Genomic DNA, 19,771 nt, shown 5'->3' on the forward strand with positions numbered 1-19,771 from the left:
CTCACTCGATCAATTACAAAAGACTATACATCAATTGCGTAAAGACTATTCTACCGAAAAACAAAAAATATTTGTAAATAATAGTAAAACTACAAATTCTCTACTTTACACGAAATTATCAGAATTTTTGGATATTAATTTAGGTCCTTTTCGTTGTGACTTCTGTAAAATGCTTATAAAAACATCCGATCAATACAAAATACACAAATCTGGTCACGATGGTACCTTACCATTCATTTGTACATTATGTGGGAAAGGTTTTCAAATGCCTGGAAATTTGACCGTACATATACGACGTCATAAACGTGATTTTCCCTATGCCTGTGATATGTGCGATAAAAATTTTGCCACGGCTACTGAAATGGCAATACATAAGCGAAAACATACGGGAGAACGACCATATATCTGTGATCTTTGCGGTAAATCGTTTAAAACTTGGTCATTTTTCGATATACATCGGCGTATACATGTACAGGACTCAACATTTCACTGTCCGATCTGTGATAAGAATTTCTACGAAAAAAATCGTTTTACAAATCATATGAATATTCATCTTAATATACGTAATCATAAATGTAATGCATGTAATAAAAGCTTCACAACAATTGGTAACCTAAAAAAGCATAAAGAACTTCACCTACCGGTCAAGAAGTACAAATGCGAGTTTTGTACTAAACGGTTTGCACAATTTGCTAGCTTACGTTGGCATAAACGAAAGGCACATTTACGTCTGGAAGATATTATGGAACAGTGAAGTATCATATAGTATAATTACTTGTACATATTTTTATATTTTAAATAACATTACGTTAACACTTTCGCAATTAACTTCACATTTGATATTGTTTAATCACAATCCATACAAAAATGTACTACCGAAATTCGATTATTGTAAGTGTAAACGTAATATCAAACAAGTTAATTGTTTAAAATAAAATTTTAATAAATTAAGTCCTATTATATAAGTATATTTAAACCTAATACGTAGACGTATACTTCATCTCATTTTTTATTTGTAAATTTTTTTCAATAACAGAATTTTAATGTAATTAAATGTTTAATTTTAAAATTCATAAAATAATAATTATATACTTATTCTGTACCTCTTCATAAACTGTCAAAAGCGTCGATTTTGTCAAGGAATGTTTAAGCAAATTTCTTTAGAAATCTCATCCAATTCTAATCCGACAATTTGAAATTTCTCGAAACTTACACTAAAAGTGGATCTCGATTGACAGAATTGCCCTAGATTTATTGACGTCATGCAAACTGGCACTGAGTCTTCCCGCGCCGATCTTTTTAATAAAAGATGCAAAAGTTTTTGCAAAAGACTTAACGATATGCAGACATCTGTATGCAATTTGGAATCGCACCAATAAACGAAAATCAAACTCTCTCATCGAGATGCGCCGTAGTGATATCAGTCTTGCAGTAAGTTTACTTACAGATAATTTTTTTTTTAGGTAACCATGTTAACACGAGATTTTAGGTAATCTCTTAACACTTTAGGGGTTTTCTTTTCTGAGGACCTTGGCAAGCTTCAGGATCTTCCTCTGAATAGCATCATAAGCTTTGTCAAAGGTTCTAAATGGTTTTAACCCTTGATTCTTTTAATAATACGGTAGCAAAATGGGCCTATAGGCCTAAGTGGATCCCTTGGGATAACCTAACATATTAATTGAAAACAGCATAAGATTGCTTACGTTTTTTTCAATTTCGTTAATTGTGGCGGTAAGAACTTTTGAGATCTTGTACAAATCTTTACATTAATAACATCAATAAAATCTATACAAAACAGATGTTTACATGTTTTGATATTTCGGAATAAGAATTCGAAAAGTGTTCTATAATTTACTTAAATTTGACCTCTAACAAATTCAAGAATTCGACAGACTCTGAAGAGGCCTATATTATTATATTATTTCTGAGAGCAAAACAAAATTTGGCAGTATTAATAACTTATTAAAAAAAAAATGTGAAATTGTTGAATATGTACTCAATCTATATTTTGTATTAAATTTGATTTTAACGTCAGTTATGACGGTAGTGGCTATTTTACTTAATAGAAACTATTGAAATTAATAGAAAGATTTTAAACAGTAGTGAATTGCAACAACAAAAGCAATAAAAAAAAATGTTATTACAATTCACTACTATTTAAAAGCTCTAAATTTTGTGTTATATAAAGTTAAATATTCGTAACAAATACATTTACCACTAGTGATATCAATATATTCTTTTGTTCCTATAAATAAGTATAAGTTATGCTATTATAAAGCAGTGCTGAATTCTGGCGATCCATAAGAATGTTTAAAACCATTTTAATATACAGAAAAATGGAGAATAAATGATGAAAAAAGTGTGGATATTGGGAGAGGACAAACTTAAGACTTTACAGGTTTTAGAACGTTATCGCTTCAAATAAAAAATGAGGCAAAAAGAAAAAAACAAAGTTCAAAAATATATTTACCTCAACGGATGATATAAAAAAATGGTAGAAGTCAATGTGGCAGGACAAGAAATGTCGAAAAGCAAAAAAAAAAAACAATTTATTAAATAGAAGCCAATTGGAAGTTTAAATAAGGAAGTTCAAAAAAAGGATTGATTTAACCTCTATTAAATAAGAGGACTTATAAAAGAAAAGGGTGAAAGTAAACAGTTTAAGAAACCAAAACAGTTTTAACTCTTCTCCAACTACAACAAGATTTAGCGATTTTATAGAAGTATAGGATCTTATTAATTTTGAATTATAATTCATAATTTTAAAAATATTAATGTAAAAGTTTTAATTAAATCACTTTCAGTTTAAGAAGAAAACTAGTGTCGGATCAAGAACAAGCCAAACTTCAATAATAATAAAACTTCGTTAAACTCACATTATAAATTATTAAAGACTCATAGAAAGTTCAGCTTAGTTTCTTTCAAATGCTATATCTATTTAAGGTTCAAAGACAATTATAAACTTTTTCTTATAATATTAAAATGATTGAAATCTAAACAGTATTGAAATATAATCACCTATTTGCTTTCAAGGGTGCTGAACAGATGGGAACAGACATTCAGTCCTGCAGATTTAAGGGTTTTAAAACTATAGATCAACTATTGTAGTGTGTGTAGATTTAATTTTATGGAATTAATCAATTTTAATCAAATTAATCAATTGATTCAAACGATCAAATGGACATAACTTTTTTTTAGAAAGATGTGTTTAGTATTGAGTATAAAAATATATATATATAAAATATAAATATAAATATAAATATAAATATAAATATAAATATAAATATATAAAAATATTTATATATATACCAAAATATTATTGCCTAAAGAATATAAATAGATCACTGGATTGTATACACTCTTATATATAATCTAAATTATTCATTTTAAAAAGTCTATCAAAAAACTTGTCAATAAAAAAATTATTAATAAAACTTTGAATGAAACCCACTGTTATATCTGAGATTTAAGAACGTACAAAATCAAATAAAAAATAATTTTATGTTATATTTAATATAAATATTAATAGCAGTTTTCAACTAACATATCAAATTATATAACTTAATAAAATAAAATAACATCGTGACTAATGAAATTACTTAACTTAATCTTACAGTTAAAATAATAAGTAAAGAAACTAACAAATTTGTTAAGACACACTTACAATTAGTATTATAAATTAATGACTTGATGATATAAGATCTTAATTTAAAATAAGAAATTTTATTATAAAAAATATAAAAATATTTATAGATTGGTGTTTACTTTTAAAATGGACTGTATTTCGTTAACATAAATAAAATTTAATTAATGTATAAAATATTAATACACTTTTCGTTAATTTAACTATTTAATTAATACATAATAAGAAATAAAGAAATTAAACTATAACCAAACATTTTTTTACTTAACACATACTAAATATGTTATTTGCCAAAATAAAAGTAAAAGATATAAATTCAATAATTTGAAATTAAGTAAACTTTTGTTAACTTAATTTTCTTATATTAGATAATTTACTTTTTAATGTATTAATCTGATATTTATTCTATTTAAAAGCATCTACGATTTTTGTTTACACATTTTCATATAAAATACTAATGTATATTCAGATATAAAATCAGTTTTAGAAGATGATACCCAACACTATATTGATTAAAATGATTTCTATAAATGTGTCTTCTAAAAAATTAATATAAATTTAATTTTTCTTTTTGTGATATATATTTAAGTGAAGTTTATAAAAGTTCTATCAATTGCATGAATTAGCTTATTATAATGTGAACGTTCACTCATTAATATAAATGAACAAGTGCCTAAATGAAACAGTGTGAATAACTCCGTTCCTATTATGCTTTACAAGGGACCACAAAATTTAATAATCTTGTTTCTATACATCAATTTGTCATATCTCATGTGTCGTTTTGAAACTAAATACATGATTGGCTTTTTGAAAAATCCATAACATAACCCAGTAGGAATATCTTGCGTTCTATTGGCTTTTTTTTTGATATTATGAAATATCAAAACATTTTGTCTAAAATTTTTTGAAATAAAGACATAAATTTTTGAGGAGCCAAATTTGTTGACCAGAAATGTTGATACAATTTTAATACCATAAAAATATAAAACAGTTATTTTCTATTAACTTTTAAATTTCAAAAATACATAACTTATTCTTGAAGGACGTTATAAAAGTATGAAATTAATTTCTAGGTAGAGGTGGGATATGTGTATATATCGACTTATATTGATTGTTGGTCAAGCAACTATCTAAACTGACATTAAAAACTTTGCTTTTATATTAATAAAAAAAAACTGTTTTATTTAGTTATTATTATATGATATTTTTTTTACAAATGGTAAGGAACTTTGCATATTTATATTATATATATAATATGTTTTTATCAATAAAAAATATACACTTGTGCAAACAAATGTACATAAAATCAAAAGTTTTATTTTTCTCAACTTATGAAATAATATTGTTATTAGTATATGAACATTTATTACCGAAATATATTTTGCTAAGATTGATAAAACAATTCAATTCAAATAGTGTACGTAAAATATTATTATCATATATTACATAAAATTCATTAATTACATTTAAAAACTAAAAATTGTTCAGACGCATATGGTATATATAAAACAAATTTAAAATCAAAAATTCAATGTAAAGAAAACTCATAATATTTACAGGTATTTGAACATTTAAGTGTGTTTTGTTGTTGCTTTTTCACAATATAAAAACAAATTAAATAAAAATATGAACTTCAATGAACGGTAAAACATATGCACACATTTAGAGAGTAGTTCAATTCAAACTTTTATTAATAGAGATTTTGGTTTATAAGTAGAAATCTTAATATTGTTATTGATTTTGCTCAGAAGTCTTACTTGGATGATTATCTATTCACACAACAAATCTTCATTTTAATTCTACTTTTGGTTTTTGTTATGGCGTTCGTAGACATAAATACAATGTACTGTTGTGAATTATGAACTTGATTTTATACAAATTAAAATTTAATCCTAATTTAGCTTGTCGGATGTGTGGAATTGAATTGTGATTTCAAGCTTACTTTGTAACAAAGCTAGCTCAACGAGTAGAATAAGCAAAATTAAGCACACAATTAAAGTTATTTGTGCTATGTGTATAGATAAGTTTGAAATTGAACTATTTGCTATATGAAAGTTTGTCTTTAATATAATTGGATACAGAGTACTTTAAAAGTGTATTAACTATATACGCAAACTACCTACCGATGACATTCTAAAGAAATAAAATTTTTGATTCGATTTTTTTGATTAGTTAACTATTGTTTTTTAATTTGATAAATATAGATCTGACGAATTTCATCACAATTTGGTTGTAAGAACTTCCCGGCAACATCGCGAGGATATGGTCTAATAACTATGGTATAAGAATGATTGTGGGTTCATATTAAAGTTTCTATTTCAACTTCTTCATAAAGATACCTCACATCTATTTTTGATCTTTAAAAATGGTACGAATTCAAAATTAAAAACATAAAAACACTATCTGACAGTACTTATACAAATTTCACTTTACTTTATTTTACATATTAATAAAAGTATCTTTTTATTATAGAAAAGGTACTTAACTTTAGGCTCAAAATCGATTTCCACCAGCAAAATTCGTAATGTAAATCCCGTTTTATGAAATACATTTGATGCATAAACTTTTAAAGGAAAAAAAAGATAATGTAGTTTGAAAACTCATGAAATATTATCAAATACAAGGATATTTGATTACAAGTAAATTAAAAAAGAAAAACAAGAATCACTAAACATATGTTATACCCATATGTTATATGTTATATTATATGTTATTTATAATAAATTTGTGAGTTTATGCAAAAAAATTTCCCAATTGCGAGGTTAAAGTTTTTCTCTACTCAATTTCATTTGCTTAAAAACTTTTGCCAGCAAAATTTTTGCCACTAAAATCGTGAGATTTGTTTTTATATTATTTATAATATTACTTAATAAGTAATATATACTTATATATGTGCTTTGATTTTTTAAGTTTATATAAAGAATATAAATATAATTACAACTTTTATTTACTGCAGCATACAGAATAATATAAAAAACAGTATTTTGTACTTCAAAGAGCTTTTTTAGATTGTCTGTGAAATATGCAGCAATATACGCCAATATATGAACTTAAAAACAGATTTTATGTCTAAATGCAAATAAAGTATAAGCGCTGACCTCATATTAATCTTTTCTATTTTTTTATTGCAATTTACTCGCCCTTGTTCATTTGATAATATTTTATTAGCACTGTTCATATTTATGAGCTTGGCAACTCTAGAAAGTCCAATGAAATATGGCAACACAAAACTATTTTATTGGTATAGAGAATTTTCTGTTAAGTGGAAGTGTTTAAAAGTTAGAGCTCCGCATAATATTTTATTAAAGTATGAATAAAAATACATTTAAATAACTACAATTATAACTAATTATATTAACAAAATGTCTACTTATTTATTGAAAAATTTTATTATAGTGCTTTACATACTACAAGCCCGAATATCTTCAGCATATTCTACTGCATATAGAGTGTTTATAAAATCTTTATAAGGATCAAATAATTTATATAAAAGTAGTTTTAAAATGAGTATATTGACGAGAAAATCATTACATGTCTTATGTGAACAATTCTATTTAAAGAACAAAGGAAGTTTTCAACGCTGGCGTCGCCGTCCACGTCACAGACCCTTTTTGTAAAAACTATAAAAAGATAAGAAAAATAAAAATAACTACAAGAATCTTGTATGTGTAACCGGTTTTAAAATTGTTGGTTTAATATGCACTAGCTGTGAAGTCGACGCCAATTTTAAGTAGCGTGCAGTTGGGCGAGGCAGCAGAATCAAAAAAATGTATATGTGGGCTTCGAATAAAAATGTTGATTTTCTTTCGTTTGATCGGTGAGTGTACAATGAAGCCAATCTTCATTTTTTTTTGTATAAAGATTTGTTGCATTCTTCTAACATCAAACATTTCCATTTAATTGATAAGATCATTAATGTAGCTTCTTTAGATTAAATTCATACTTCTTTTTGTGTTTCAATTATTATTACATTTAATACACATTTATCTTATATTAGATTTTATATATTTATTTTTTATTTAATAAATATTTATTTCAAATCAAAAACATTCATTTTTTATTTATAAAATATTTATTTTTTATTTAATAAATATTTATTTTAAATTAAAAAAACTCTTATTTAAAATATATTTATTTTTTATTTAAAAATATTTATTTTTTATTTAAAAAAATTTCATATTTTATTTAAAAAATATTTATGTTTTATTTAAAAAATATTTGTGTTTTATTTAAAAAATATTTATTTTTTATTTAAAATATATTTATTTTTTATTTAAAAATATTTATTTTTTATTTAAAAAATATTTATTTTTTATTTAAAAAATATTTATGTTTTATTTAAAAAATATTTATTTTTTATTTAAAATACACATCATTTTTATTTAAAATTCAAAAATTTTTATTTAAAAATTATTTATTTTTTATATAAAATTTATAAATTTTTTATTTATAATTATAATAATTTTTGAGCGGACTAATTGGTCAGTTTAAATACAAAATAAATGTTTCCTGGAGATGACTATCGAAGATAGTCGAAAGAATATTTTAAAAAAAAAGATTTGTTTAAATATAAATAATAAATTGTAGTTTTTATTTTATATTTAAATCCACCAATTAGCCTGGTCAAAAAATAATTATATTATATTTTTGGTCACAAAAAAAACAAAATGTTTACAATTTATTTATTTTTTATTCAAAATATATTTATTTTTTTCTTAAAATATATTTATTTTTTATTCAATATTTTTATTTTCTATTTTAAATATATTTGAATATAATTATTATGAATTTAATATGTTATTTAAAAAATATTTATTCTTTATTCAAAATACATTTATTTTTTATTAATTATATATTTAAATTATTATTTATTATATATAGATTTTTGAGCTTGCAATTTAATTGAAGAAAAATGTGAATACAAAAATTCAGAAGAAATTCTAAATTATTCACGTATGCAGAGGAAATGTGTAGCCTGTTCCTTCCTAATGAAATGGATTTGGTATTTATAAAAAAATCATACCTGTTAAGTATCAAATGTTAACACTGCAGAGTCGACATTAAAAAATCACTAAGTATAATATTATAACAAATAGTCATTTTCATTTCCTAACGATCGTTCCTATATTTGTTCTATCGTTATTATATTATATATGCATATATGAGTAAGTTTCTTTACAGATTCCTGCCAATTCAACAAAAACCCAAACCAACTACAAATACGCATCTTTACAAAAACTAATAATAATTTCTTTTATATATATATATATCATGTTATATTTACTTGTCATTAAAGTCATATTATGTATTGTACTATATCAAATAAAATCTAAAACTAACATCTTCGCATTTGCTACAAATAAATTTTTAGCACCGAAATATCAAACTGCCTATGCTTGCGAAGGTAAAAAACTAACAATAGAATGTGATCCGGGCGATATAATCAGCCTAATACGCGCTAACTACGGACGATTTTCTATTACAATATGCAATGACCACGGCAATGTAGATTGGAGTGTGAATTGCATGTTCTCAAAGACTCTCACAGTGCTGAATTCAAAGTAAATTAGTTGTATTGTTTTGTTTTTTTGTGAATCTTTTTAAAACTGCTATATTTATAGATGCGCCAACAAACAAAACTGTACTGTTTTAGCAACTACGAATATGTTTGGAGAACCCTGTCCAGGTACACATAAATATTTGGAAGCACATTATCAATGCATATCAGCATTACAAAGTACCACTACAACAAGTCGTCCTAGTCCACCATGGATATTTACGAATATTCCTCCCCTAATACCTAATGGTCATAAAGTAACACATCCCGCCGTACCACAACCGCTACCACCGCGACTACCTTTACCTGGTAGTGCAACGTCTGCAGGTGCCCCTAGTATTTGGAGTAGTATACCATCTTCATTGGGGCCACCGACAGTGCATACTACGTTACCTGGTGGTCGTTTAAAAGTAGGATATAATGCGACTTTAATAAAACATACAAATCGACATGATAGTTTACCACCACCACCACCGATTCATCATCATCATCACACAACCCATCGCACGGCTACTTTAGCTGGAAATGCACAAGATACTAGACATAATGGGCATACTACTAGTGATCATCATAAAATTGAAGAAAATGATGTTACGAGAAATGTCGCCAACAATAATATAGGTAAGTGAAGTAAAACAAAAAAACTTTTAGAATAGTTACGAACTCACTTTTTTTATTATTTCTGTTTTTAAAATAATATTTGTTAATCTTTAAATAAAAATACTTATGTTGGTTTTTATTTTTTTACTTTTATTTTATATAGTTATCTTTAGAGAAGCTGTAGCTTGTCTGAAAGTGGGTAACTTATTTTATAGGAATATAAACCTATTATCAGACAGTCAATCTGCTTTGAAGTTCTTGAATTCAGTCCAATTTACATACAGAATAGTTTTTGATTGCTACACATCTCTAAACGAGATGTCGACACAGTTTAAAATTTCTCTATTCTGGATTTCCGGTTATAGAGATATTTTCAGCAAATGCATGTTTGACAAGCTAACCAAACGTGATACTTCAAGTAATTACTCAAAACACCTACAAAATTTGGGCATATCGTTAATATTAAGCAAACTTTTGTTGAATTCTTTCTGTGCTAAACTTTTTAATAAAAGATGGGAAAACTATATGATATATAGATATCTGTATGCAAATTAACCATGTACTGTTAAGAAAAAATTCAGTGCTCTCTTTGAGAAGCTCCATAAAAATATCAGTCTTATGGTAAGTTTGCTCACAGGTCACAGCCAATTAGAGAACGATGCCAGAAGATAGATTTACTCTTTTAATCACTCCTTTCGCATTTGTGGAGAGGACGATGAAAGTGCACACATCTGCTTTTTATAACCCAACTCATGTGTAACGCAGATTTACTGTTTGGGGTTCTCCTTTTTTAAGAATTTTGGCTGATTGCAGACTTCTCATTAAAAAGTATATAAAACTTTGTGAAAGGTTCAAGGTGGTTTTTAAACCTTTGAGTTTTCTTTTTATGGTAACACAATGAATGCATCCTTATGATCGCTGCTATAACCTAACCTATCTATACAAATATCGTCAATGTTTCTTTTTCAAGGCAAGGTAGAAGTATAAATAACTATATATAAAATAAAAACCAACGTATAAGTTTTTTTATTTATAAATTCACAGAAGCCTTTTTAAAAACGGAACACCTTTTTTTCATCAATATATAAACTTATGTAATTTAATATTATTTAAGGAATAACATCTATTTCGCCAACAAACACCACACCAACAAATACACGTATTTTAACAGGTATTGGTGGTACTGGAAGTGATGACAGTACACTGTTAACTACCAGAACCACTCAAAATCGTGTGAATCAACAGCAATCAACAACAGTAGAACAATTTTCTACTAGTAGCACAATTGCTGGAAGTGCTAGTAACACAAATAATACCATTCGCACAATAAATAACATTAATATTAATATTGGTTTAACTGGTGGTGATGGCACAAATATGTTTTGCGGTCCCACAAATGCACGTAACCTGTTTTGGAATATTACACGTGTTGGTGATGTGAATGTACAGCCATGTCCAGGTATATAAAAATGCATATTATATTTAAAAATAATATAATTCGAAATTTAATGAATTAAGGTGGAGCAACTGGAATTGCAAAATGGCGTTGTGTACTAATGAAGCGCATATCTGATAATAGTTTAGAAGAAGATATATACGCAACTGAATTACCTTTACGTCATATGAATTGTAGTCATAATAACAACAGCAGTAATTGTAATAATTTTGAAGATGTTGGCATGAAAGTGGATCAGCGTTTACGTAATTTTATACCCACATGGCATCCTTTAACGCCTGATTTAACTCAATGCCGAAGTTTATGGCTAAATAATTTAGAAGTACGTGTAAATCAACGCGACTCCTCTTTAATATCTATAGCTAATGATTTATCAGAGGTAATTTATTAAATTAGTACAATTTTCATCAATGTATTATATATAACACTCTTTTTATAATAATAATAGGTTACCAGTAGTAAAACTCTTTATGGTGGCGATATGTTGGTAACAACAAAAATCATACAAACGATGTCTGAGAAAATGTTTCATGACAAAGAAACTTTTCCTGATCAACGACAGCGTGAAGCTATCATTATGGAACTTTTGCATGGTGTTGTAAAAACTGGTTCAAATCTATTAGATGAATCGCAATTATCCTCATGGTTGGATTTAAATCAAGAGGATCAAATGCGTGTAGCAACTTCTCTGTTAACTGGTTTGGAATATAATGCATTTCTTTTAGCTGACACCATCATTCGAGAACGCAACGTCATACAAAAGGTCAAAAATATATGTAAGTATAAACCACTAACTATTTTTACGTCAAAAGTGACAATTTTTATAAATATTTTTATATAATTATATTTTAAAAATTAATTTATTATTTATTATAAAATTGAATAATATTGCGAAAATCAATCTACAAAAATTATTTTTTATTAAATGAATTTTTTTATATATTAATGTTTTTATATATTAATTAGATTTATATATATTAATAATATATATATATATGAATTATATATTTTTATTATATTATATATTATTATTACATTATATATTACTATATATAATATATATTATTATATATAATATATATTATATATTATTATATATAATATATATTATATATTATTATATATAATATATATTATATATTATTATATATTATTTTTATATAAAACAATTATATTGACACATTTTATGTATATTTTCTATTGTTTTTACTGTGTTTTATTTGTTTATTTTATTTATATATTATTTTTAGTGCTTTCTGTGCGTGTTTTGGAAACTAAAAATATACAATCGGACGTTATTTTTCCTGACGCAGAACAGTGGCAAGTCAGCGATGATCGCATTGAATTGCCTCGTGCTGCACTTCTAGAAAATAGTGAAGGTGGTTTAGTACGCATTGTATTTGCTGCTTTTGATCGTTTGGAATCAATCCTAAAACCTACATTCGACCATTTCGATATTAAAAGTTCGCGTAGTTATAGTAAGCTTAAATTTTTTTTATAATATATATGTATTTTAAATAATCAGTAACATTAAATACAGTACGGAACACAGCATTAGTAACAAACGAAAGTGATTCAGATTCCGCATCACAACAGCGTCTGCGTATACTTAACAGCAAAGTAATATCGGCTAGTTTAGGAAAAGGGCGCCATATTCAAATTTCACAACCGATCAAACTAATTTTGAAACATTTGAAAACTGAAAATGTATCAAATCCAACTTGTGTATTTTGGAACTATATCGATCAGTGAGTTTTAAATTTATATATATAAATGTTTCTATATTAATCATCTATGTATATATATATATATTTTTAGTGCTTGGTCGGCTAATGGTTGTAATTTGGAATCAACAAATCGTACACATAGCATTTGTATGTGTAATCATTTAACAAATTTTGCAATATTAATGGACGTGATGGACGAGCAAAACCAATCACTGTTTGCTTTGTTTGACGGCAATATGCGTATTTTAATATACATCAGCATCTCTATTTGTCTTTTATTTATTGTAATTGCATTGTTAACGTTAAAAATATTTAATGGTGTCTTTATTAAGGTAAGAAATCTCAATAACCAACATCACCAACAACGTCGCGGTAGTACGCGGAATAATATACGCGATCAAACGCATGAGTCAATTGCAATAAATGTTGCTGCAACGACTGCTACTGTTAATGGAGCTCAAACTAATAATGTACAGAACTTACAACAACAATTGAATTTGCAGCATTTGACACCCCAAATGCCTATTTTAACAAATAATAGCTTTATACAACATAACTCAATACGGAACTCGAACCGTAATAATTTAAATGCTAATAATTTCAATCTACAGCAACTACAACAACAGCAGCAGGTTGTTGCTGCAGCAGCTGCTGCTGTTGTTGTAGCAAATAATCAACGTAATTTACAAATGAACAATTTAAATTTAAACTTAAACTTACAATCACCTCATCATCATAACCATGGGCATAATTTAAATCAGCCTCATGTACATGTACACAATACAAATTCACACCTGGAGACCTCAATGAATAGCACCTCAGTAGCAGCAGTTGCAGCTGCAGCAACTATTGCCGCTGCTCTACAACAGGCTGGAAACAGCAATAATCTAAACGTTAACCGTAGTAATAACAATAATAATCATAGTCATAATAATACCGATCAGAATAATATTATAATGCAAGGAAATATAGATGATTTACAATATAAATGGTGGTGGTGGTGAATTCATAATTCATATATATATGTGTATGTTTGTATTTGATGTTATTTTAAAGTAAAAGTTTGTTTTTTAATTTTAACGTAATTTAATATCAAAATATGTTAAACTTTAACATATAAATTATTTGCTATGAATTTATTATGTTATAATAATATTGTTTAATTCTTAAAATTTCGTATTAATAAGTAATTTATTTTATTTGTTAATTAACGCTTTTGTCTATTTCATTTACTTGAACTGTACTGATTGTTTATAATAGTAAATGTGATATATCCGTAAGACATTAAGTTTAAAAGATATAAGCATTAAGTAAATTAATTGTAATCAACTTTAAGTTTTAGTTTTAAGAATTTTACTATTAATATTTATTTTTTATTTTCTAATAATAAACGAATTTTAAATTTGATTTTTAGACATAGTGCATGTTGTGCTGTTTTTGTCATTGGTTGTGAAAACCAACAAAGATAAGCATAAATCAATAAATATCATTTTTATATATAAAAAAAAATTCATTTATTTCATTTCATATTACTTTAAGTTTTTATTTTATTCTTCCATTCGTACTTTTATGTTTATTTAAAACTCATTGAATATACACCACTAAACCACCAATGTTAAAATGTGTTATGTTTCACATATAACAGTTGATATTTACTATCAAAAGTTTTTGTTTATCAATAATTTAAGAATTTTAAAATCAAATCATATACTTAACTGAAATCATTTCAAAAATTTCCTTGTATTATGCATAATTTAGGCATACTTTCAAAATTGTTGGCATACTTTATTATAATCTATTTTAGTTTTAATATCTAGTATCTATTTTCCATTCTCCTTTCTACTTCTAGTCTGCGCGTACTGTAATATATCGCAGTATCTATATATGTTTACTATTTGTCGAACTATTGTTTCTTCTTGGTATTGAACAAACAGAGACTAGTATTCTATGCGGTTTCACAGCTGTATTCTTACATGTTTCTATATTGGCAGCAATAGCATGGTTCTGCTTTGAAGGTAAGTTAAATATTCTTAACATTATTAACTAAAGAAATGAAGACTACATTGAAAACGAAACGCTGCATATAAATTACCAAACTAAATTAAATTAATATTAATTACAAACTAAATCCCTTTAACTCCGTTCACACAAACAGTCAATGCTCAACTGAGGTCATAAATGCAATAAATTTTGAAGTAAATATATATACTGTGAAATTACTGAATAGTTCTTAATAAGTTTAATTCTTATTGTCATACATAGACCAATACATATGTGAAACTAGTTTAATTTTTTTTAAATTCTGTAAATCCCAATGCATGCCCCATAGTCAAATCCATTAATTTTATTTTAACACTGAAAATGTTTGTACAGTGATTTTTGCAGCAGTTTTTAAAGAAATTTGCTTATTTACTATGTATATAAAGTAAAAACGGGAAAAAGCTACTAAATAACCAATAAAGAGAAAAATAAATGACAAGAAAAAAATTGACAAATAAATGTGCCGACAATCTATATATGCACTGATCTGCATTCTACAAACCAATTATTTTTAGATGAAGAACTGTTGTCCTTTAAAAATGAAAGTTTTTAATGTAATAACATGCCAGGCTTAACATCAGTTGCTCTTGACACATGTGTCAGATACATGTGCGACTATTAACGCTCTTCTTGGAATTTCAATAAATTCCGGCGAGACCAATTGAAGCTATGCATTTCGATGTAGTTTTCTCCTTGGGAAGAAGTGACACCCATCTAACACCTTACAGTACAGCACCCGGTAGAAAAACGCAGCTCTACATCGAATGAACGTAATAAATATAGTTATTCTAACTAAATATCCACAGCCACTATAACCACCTCATTAGGTCAGAACTGTCGAAATTGTTAGCTCTGTACTCCGTGGTACAAAATGCCACGATACCTACAAAATGCGATTGGGTGCCACAATGAAACTTACTCACTAACTTTTATATTCCAAACAATACCGGGAGATCTAAAAAATTCTAACCCTTTTCTCTAGACCTCTAGACCAGTGTTTCTTAACGTGAGACGTATGCTCTATAAGTAGCAATTTTAAATTACACGTAAATAGACAATTGTTGACTTTAAAACAACAGCCACCAGGAAATATGTGTGTGTTGATGAATATAGTAATGCGTGAGCAAAAGAAGAAACTTGTTGATCTGAAAGGAGAAGGATACAGTTCGTTTTTTATCATTTAAAAAGGGATAAATATTTGACGATTTCGCTGACCTTTTTGAACGCTCCTTGTGTATGTTACGTAGGAAAAATAATTGAACTTTTTGAAGCCTTGAGTGAAGCGAGGTTGAAAAACACTGCTCTAGACATTACTCACTTCTACGTTAGATATTTGTTTATGCTTCGTAAGCTGAGCTCCAAATACAACTGCATAAGATTCATTTATTTATTGAATACATATTCGAAATTGTCAGTGGGTTTTTCGTTTATCTATCTTCTCTATAAAAATGTTTTTGACATAAATATATGTTAACTTTCTAAAGTTTAAAGACAATATCTCCTATTTTTTTTAATTCCTCTCCAATAGTCCTCATTATCGTGTGTTCTGCAGATTGCAGTAGTAACAAATAAATATTATTAAAGATTTTTTTTAGCAGTTACTGCAACCAAAAAACGTAAAATGAATTAAGGACTAATTAAGATGAATGAGATAATTAATTTTTAAGAATTAAGATAATCAAGGGTATGAGATAACTAAGATTAATTAATGAGATGTTGGCACAATGCTTTATATATTTTAGTGAATTAGCTGTTAGCTATGCAGGCTTCAGTAAATGATCTTAGAATTGATCTCATCTTAGATTTTAGAAAAACTCATGTTAATAGGGATATTACCTCATTTAAATATAATACAATCTATTTCTTAATATGCAGGTTTTATTTTTGATTATGCGGTACGGTAACTATTAAACTCTAGTTATTTTTCTAGCTATTTTATTTTAATTAAGTTATTCTAATTAAAACCAAAATTTATTTGGTTATAATGGACAAAATCAGATTTTTCAATAAAAACGGACATTTATTTAAAAATCTCAATTATCATTAGGCATTATTTTTGAGTAAAATATACTCTAAAAAATTTCTAAAAATTATTTAATTATTTTTATACATGTTAATATTTTGTATTTCATAAAAAACTTTGTTTATCTATAGCATTTCAGTCATACTGCATCCTTACCACCGATGATATTCTACTCGAAGTTGTACAAACTTCTAAAGTAAACTGCTATTATCTGTTATCTTATGGTCTTTCACTAACCATTGTAGCCATATCATTGGCTATTGATCCTAGCACCTATACACAAAATGATTTTTGCATTTTGATGGACTCTAATGCATTGTTTTACTCGACCTTTGTAGCGCCTGTGCTTCTTTTCTTTTTGGTAAGTTTTTGTTTTTATTTCTTTCCTTATTCCCGATTTGATCTTTTTAATATTACTACAGAGTGCTCTGATTTATACGTGCTTGTCATGGCTTGTAATGTATCGTAAGAGTCGTTCAGCCCTAAAAAATAAAGAACATTCACGCCTATCTAACATTCGGTAAGTTGTGGTCTTTCTGCTTATTTCTCTTCACAAATTTATCAATATGTTTTCTTGAAGGTTTGATATACGCTGCTCGTTTATATTTTTGTTGTTGTTAAGCTCAGTTTGGATCTCTGCTTACAATTATTTGCGTCGTGCAAAACTCGAAGCAGAAAATGCAATTATTTTTGGTTATTTATTTATTGGCTTCAATACGCTTATGGGTCTCTATATCTTCGTATTTCATTGCATACAAAACGAAAAGGTATTGTTTTTTTTCTTTGGTATTTTATACATTTTATAACATAGCAAATCATTAAAGATCCGTCGAGAATATCGAAAGTATGTTCGCCAAAACTCTTGGTTACCTAAATGTCTACGTTGTTCCAAAACGTCAATTTCGTCTGGAATTGTTGGTAATAGTGCTGGTATTGGGGTAGGAACTAATATCGGTAACACTACATCTAGTAATAGTGGCGGCAGTGCCACATCGAATACCCAAATAAAAAGCTCAAAATTACCAGATGAAAGAAATGAGATTGATGACACAGGTGGTGCTATATCGGCTTGTGAAGATGCAATTGTACCATCATCCGATTGCGAATTAAATGAAAATAAACCGCAACGCAATATTGGTGCAAGTGGTAGTGGTGGTACTATCAAAAGCGGTATATTAGCTGGCAATTTAGTGTTTCCACATGGTAAGTGTAATGCCGTTTTCGATCCTGTCCAAGGTCATATAGTACTTGAACGTGGTGGTGGTGGTGTTCCAACTGGTTCATTGCGTTACACTGGCGGCAGTGTACATACACCCAGTGCTGGCCACACTTCTCCAACATCATCTGCCGGTTCCACACACTTAATTTTTGGACATGGACATAAACAACAACCAGTCGGTAGCAGTGTTAGTAGCAACAGTGTCCCTACTCAAGAAAGTTTTTATCATCAACCGGATTATGAAAGTTGGAAGCAGCCTATTAATAGAGGAATACCGCAACAACACCGTGATTATATTGCAGGTGAAAATTCACCACAACAAACTCATGAATTCTTCTACTGGACACAAAAACATAGTCAACAAGGTAAGAAGAAACGTGGAGGCGGTGGAAATTCTGATTCTCCAAGTGGTTCGCTGCATAGTCGCACAACAGCTGCATCACAGGTACTTTATAAAATATTTGTATGATGCAGTTTTACTGATAAAACAATTTTTAGATACTTTTTTATCCATCATATAAAAAAACACATAAAAATCCGCAACAGTATCAACATTATGCAGAACCAGGTGAGCCCACGGCTTATATGCATCACCAACCGCAAGTACAACAAAAACAACAACGTCGGTACCCAACTGTTGGTCCTCAACACCAACATATGAAGCAACAATATAATACAATTCAGCAACAGCAGCTATCATCTGATGAGGAGCATATTGAACCAGCTGCACATGCACACCTATTACATTTTAACCGTCGTGGAGCTCCAGAACCTCACAAGTTGGGAACACCAGCAGATTTTAATGGTGTACATATAAATTCATATGTGCAAGGACAGCGCTTTATTAAAGGCAAACATTCCAACTGTGATTTAAATAAGGATTATGATTCAGGACGTGTAAGTGAAACATACTATAATCAAAGTTCCATTAGTGGTGATGGGCCAGTGTATGAAGAAATACTAAGCAATCGCAATTCTGATGTTCAACACTATGACATTGATGGTGATGATGACTATGAAGGTCCAGGTACTGAAAGGTTGCATATGCAAAATAATGATGACTATGAGGACGATGAAGATGAAAGCATGTGTGATGAAGATAATGATGAGGATGATAATAGTATGCATATGAATGATGCTATGTCTTTACAGCATAGCGATGAACGTATGCGTCGCTTATTAGTATTGCAGGATGAAGATTTTCAAAGACGTTTTCGGTAAATAATTATTGTTGATATCTTTATTTTTATTATAATTTTAATTTTATTATAATTTAATTTATAATTTTACAGACGTCAGCAGCAAAAAAATTCTATTAATTCTGATACTAAGGTAACTGCTGGTTATAATGACGGTGATCAACGTACACCACCTCAAAAACATCAACAACCGAATTTGATATTCGGAGTAACTGGTGTGAATACAGCTGGTGGATCTGTACGTAGCTTTAAAAAGACTTCACCTAATAAACGTTTGGGTATGAATGAACTTTTTCACCATGGCCCA

The 19,771-nt window shown here is 27.7% G+C and overlaps 3 protein-coding genes across 3 annotated transcripts in view; all 3 read left to right on the plus strand.

The window, feature by feature from the left end:
* Positions 1 to 4: 4 nt before the first annotated feature.
* On the plus strand, positions 5 to 867 carry LOC119674499 (zinc finger protein 253-like; the record flags this gene model as incomplete). The annotated part of the gene is made up of 1 exon (XM_038085638.1): positions 5 to 867. A coding segment is annotated over one exon (750 nt), but the record flags the coding sequence as incomplete, so codon positions are not given.
* A 6,008-nt stretch (positions 868 to 6,875) lies between these two features.
* On the plus strand, positions 6,876 to 13,990 carry LOC119680675 (latrophilin Cirl). Its single transcript, XM_038093611.1, has 10 exons — positions 6,876 to 6,950; positions 7,040 to 7,460; positions 8,525 to 9,204; positions 9,265 to 9,821; positions 10,915 to 11,259; positions 11,319 to 11,635; positions 11,705 to 12,032; positions 12,507 to 12,734; positions 12,797 to 13,004; positions 13,075 to 13,990. The coding sequence occupies exons 3-10, from the start codon at positions 8,915 to 8,917 to the stop codon at positions 13,985 to 13,987; spliced, it is 3,186 nt and encodes a 1,061-aa protein (XP_037949539.1). The 5' UTR covers positions 6,876 to 6,950; positions 7,040 to 7,460; positions 8,525 to 8,914; the 3' UTR covers positions 13,988 to 13,990.
* Positions 13,991 to 16,138: 2,148 nt separating this feature from the next.
* Positions 16,139 to 19,771, plus strand: part of LOC119674500 (latrophilin Cirl-like) — a 4,988-nt gene continuing 1,355 nt past the window's right edge. The window contains exons 1-7 of the mRNA XM_038085639.1: positions 16,139 to 16,187; positions 17,178 to 17,407; positions 17,469 to 17,566; positions 17,627 to 17,813; positions 17,871 to 18,710; positions 18,812 to 19,482; positions 19,558 to 19,742. Of these exons, the coding sequence (XP_037941567.1) occupies positions 16,139 to 16,187; positions 17,178 to 17,407; positions 17,469 to 17,566; positions 17,627 to 17,813; positions 17,871 to 18,710; positions 18,812 to 19,482; positions 19,558 to 19,742 (2,260 nt within the window). The remainder of the gene's footprint in view (positions 16,188 to 17,177; positions 17,408 to 17,468; positions 17,567 to 17,626; positions 17,814 to 17,870; positions 18,711 to 18,811; positions 19,483 to 19,557; positions 19,743 to 19,771) is intronic.

The sequence above is a fragment of the Teleopsis dalmanni genome, chromosome 2 (assembly GCF_002237135.1).
Source record: "Teleopsis dalmanni isolate 2A chromosome 2, ASM223713v2, whole genome shotgun sequence".
NCBI lineage: Eukaryota > Metazoa > Arthropoda > Insecta > Diptera > Diopsidae > Teleopsis > Teleopsis dalmanni.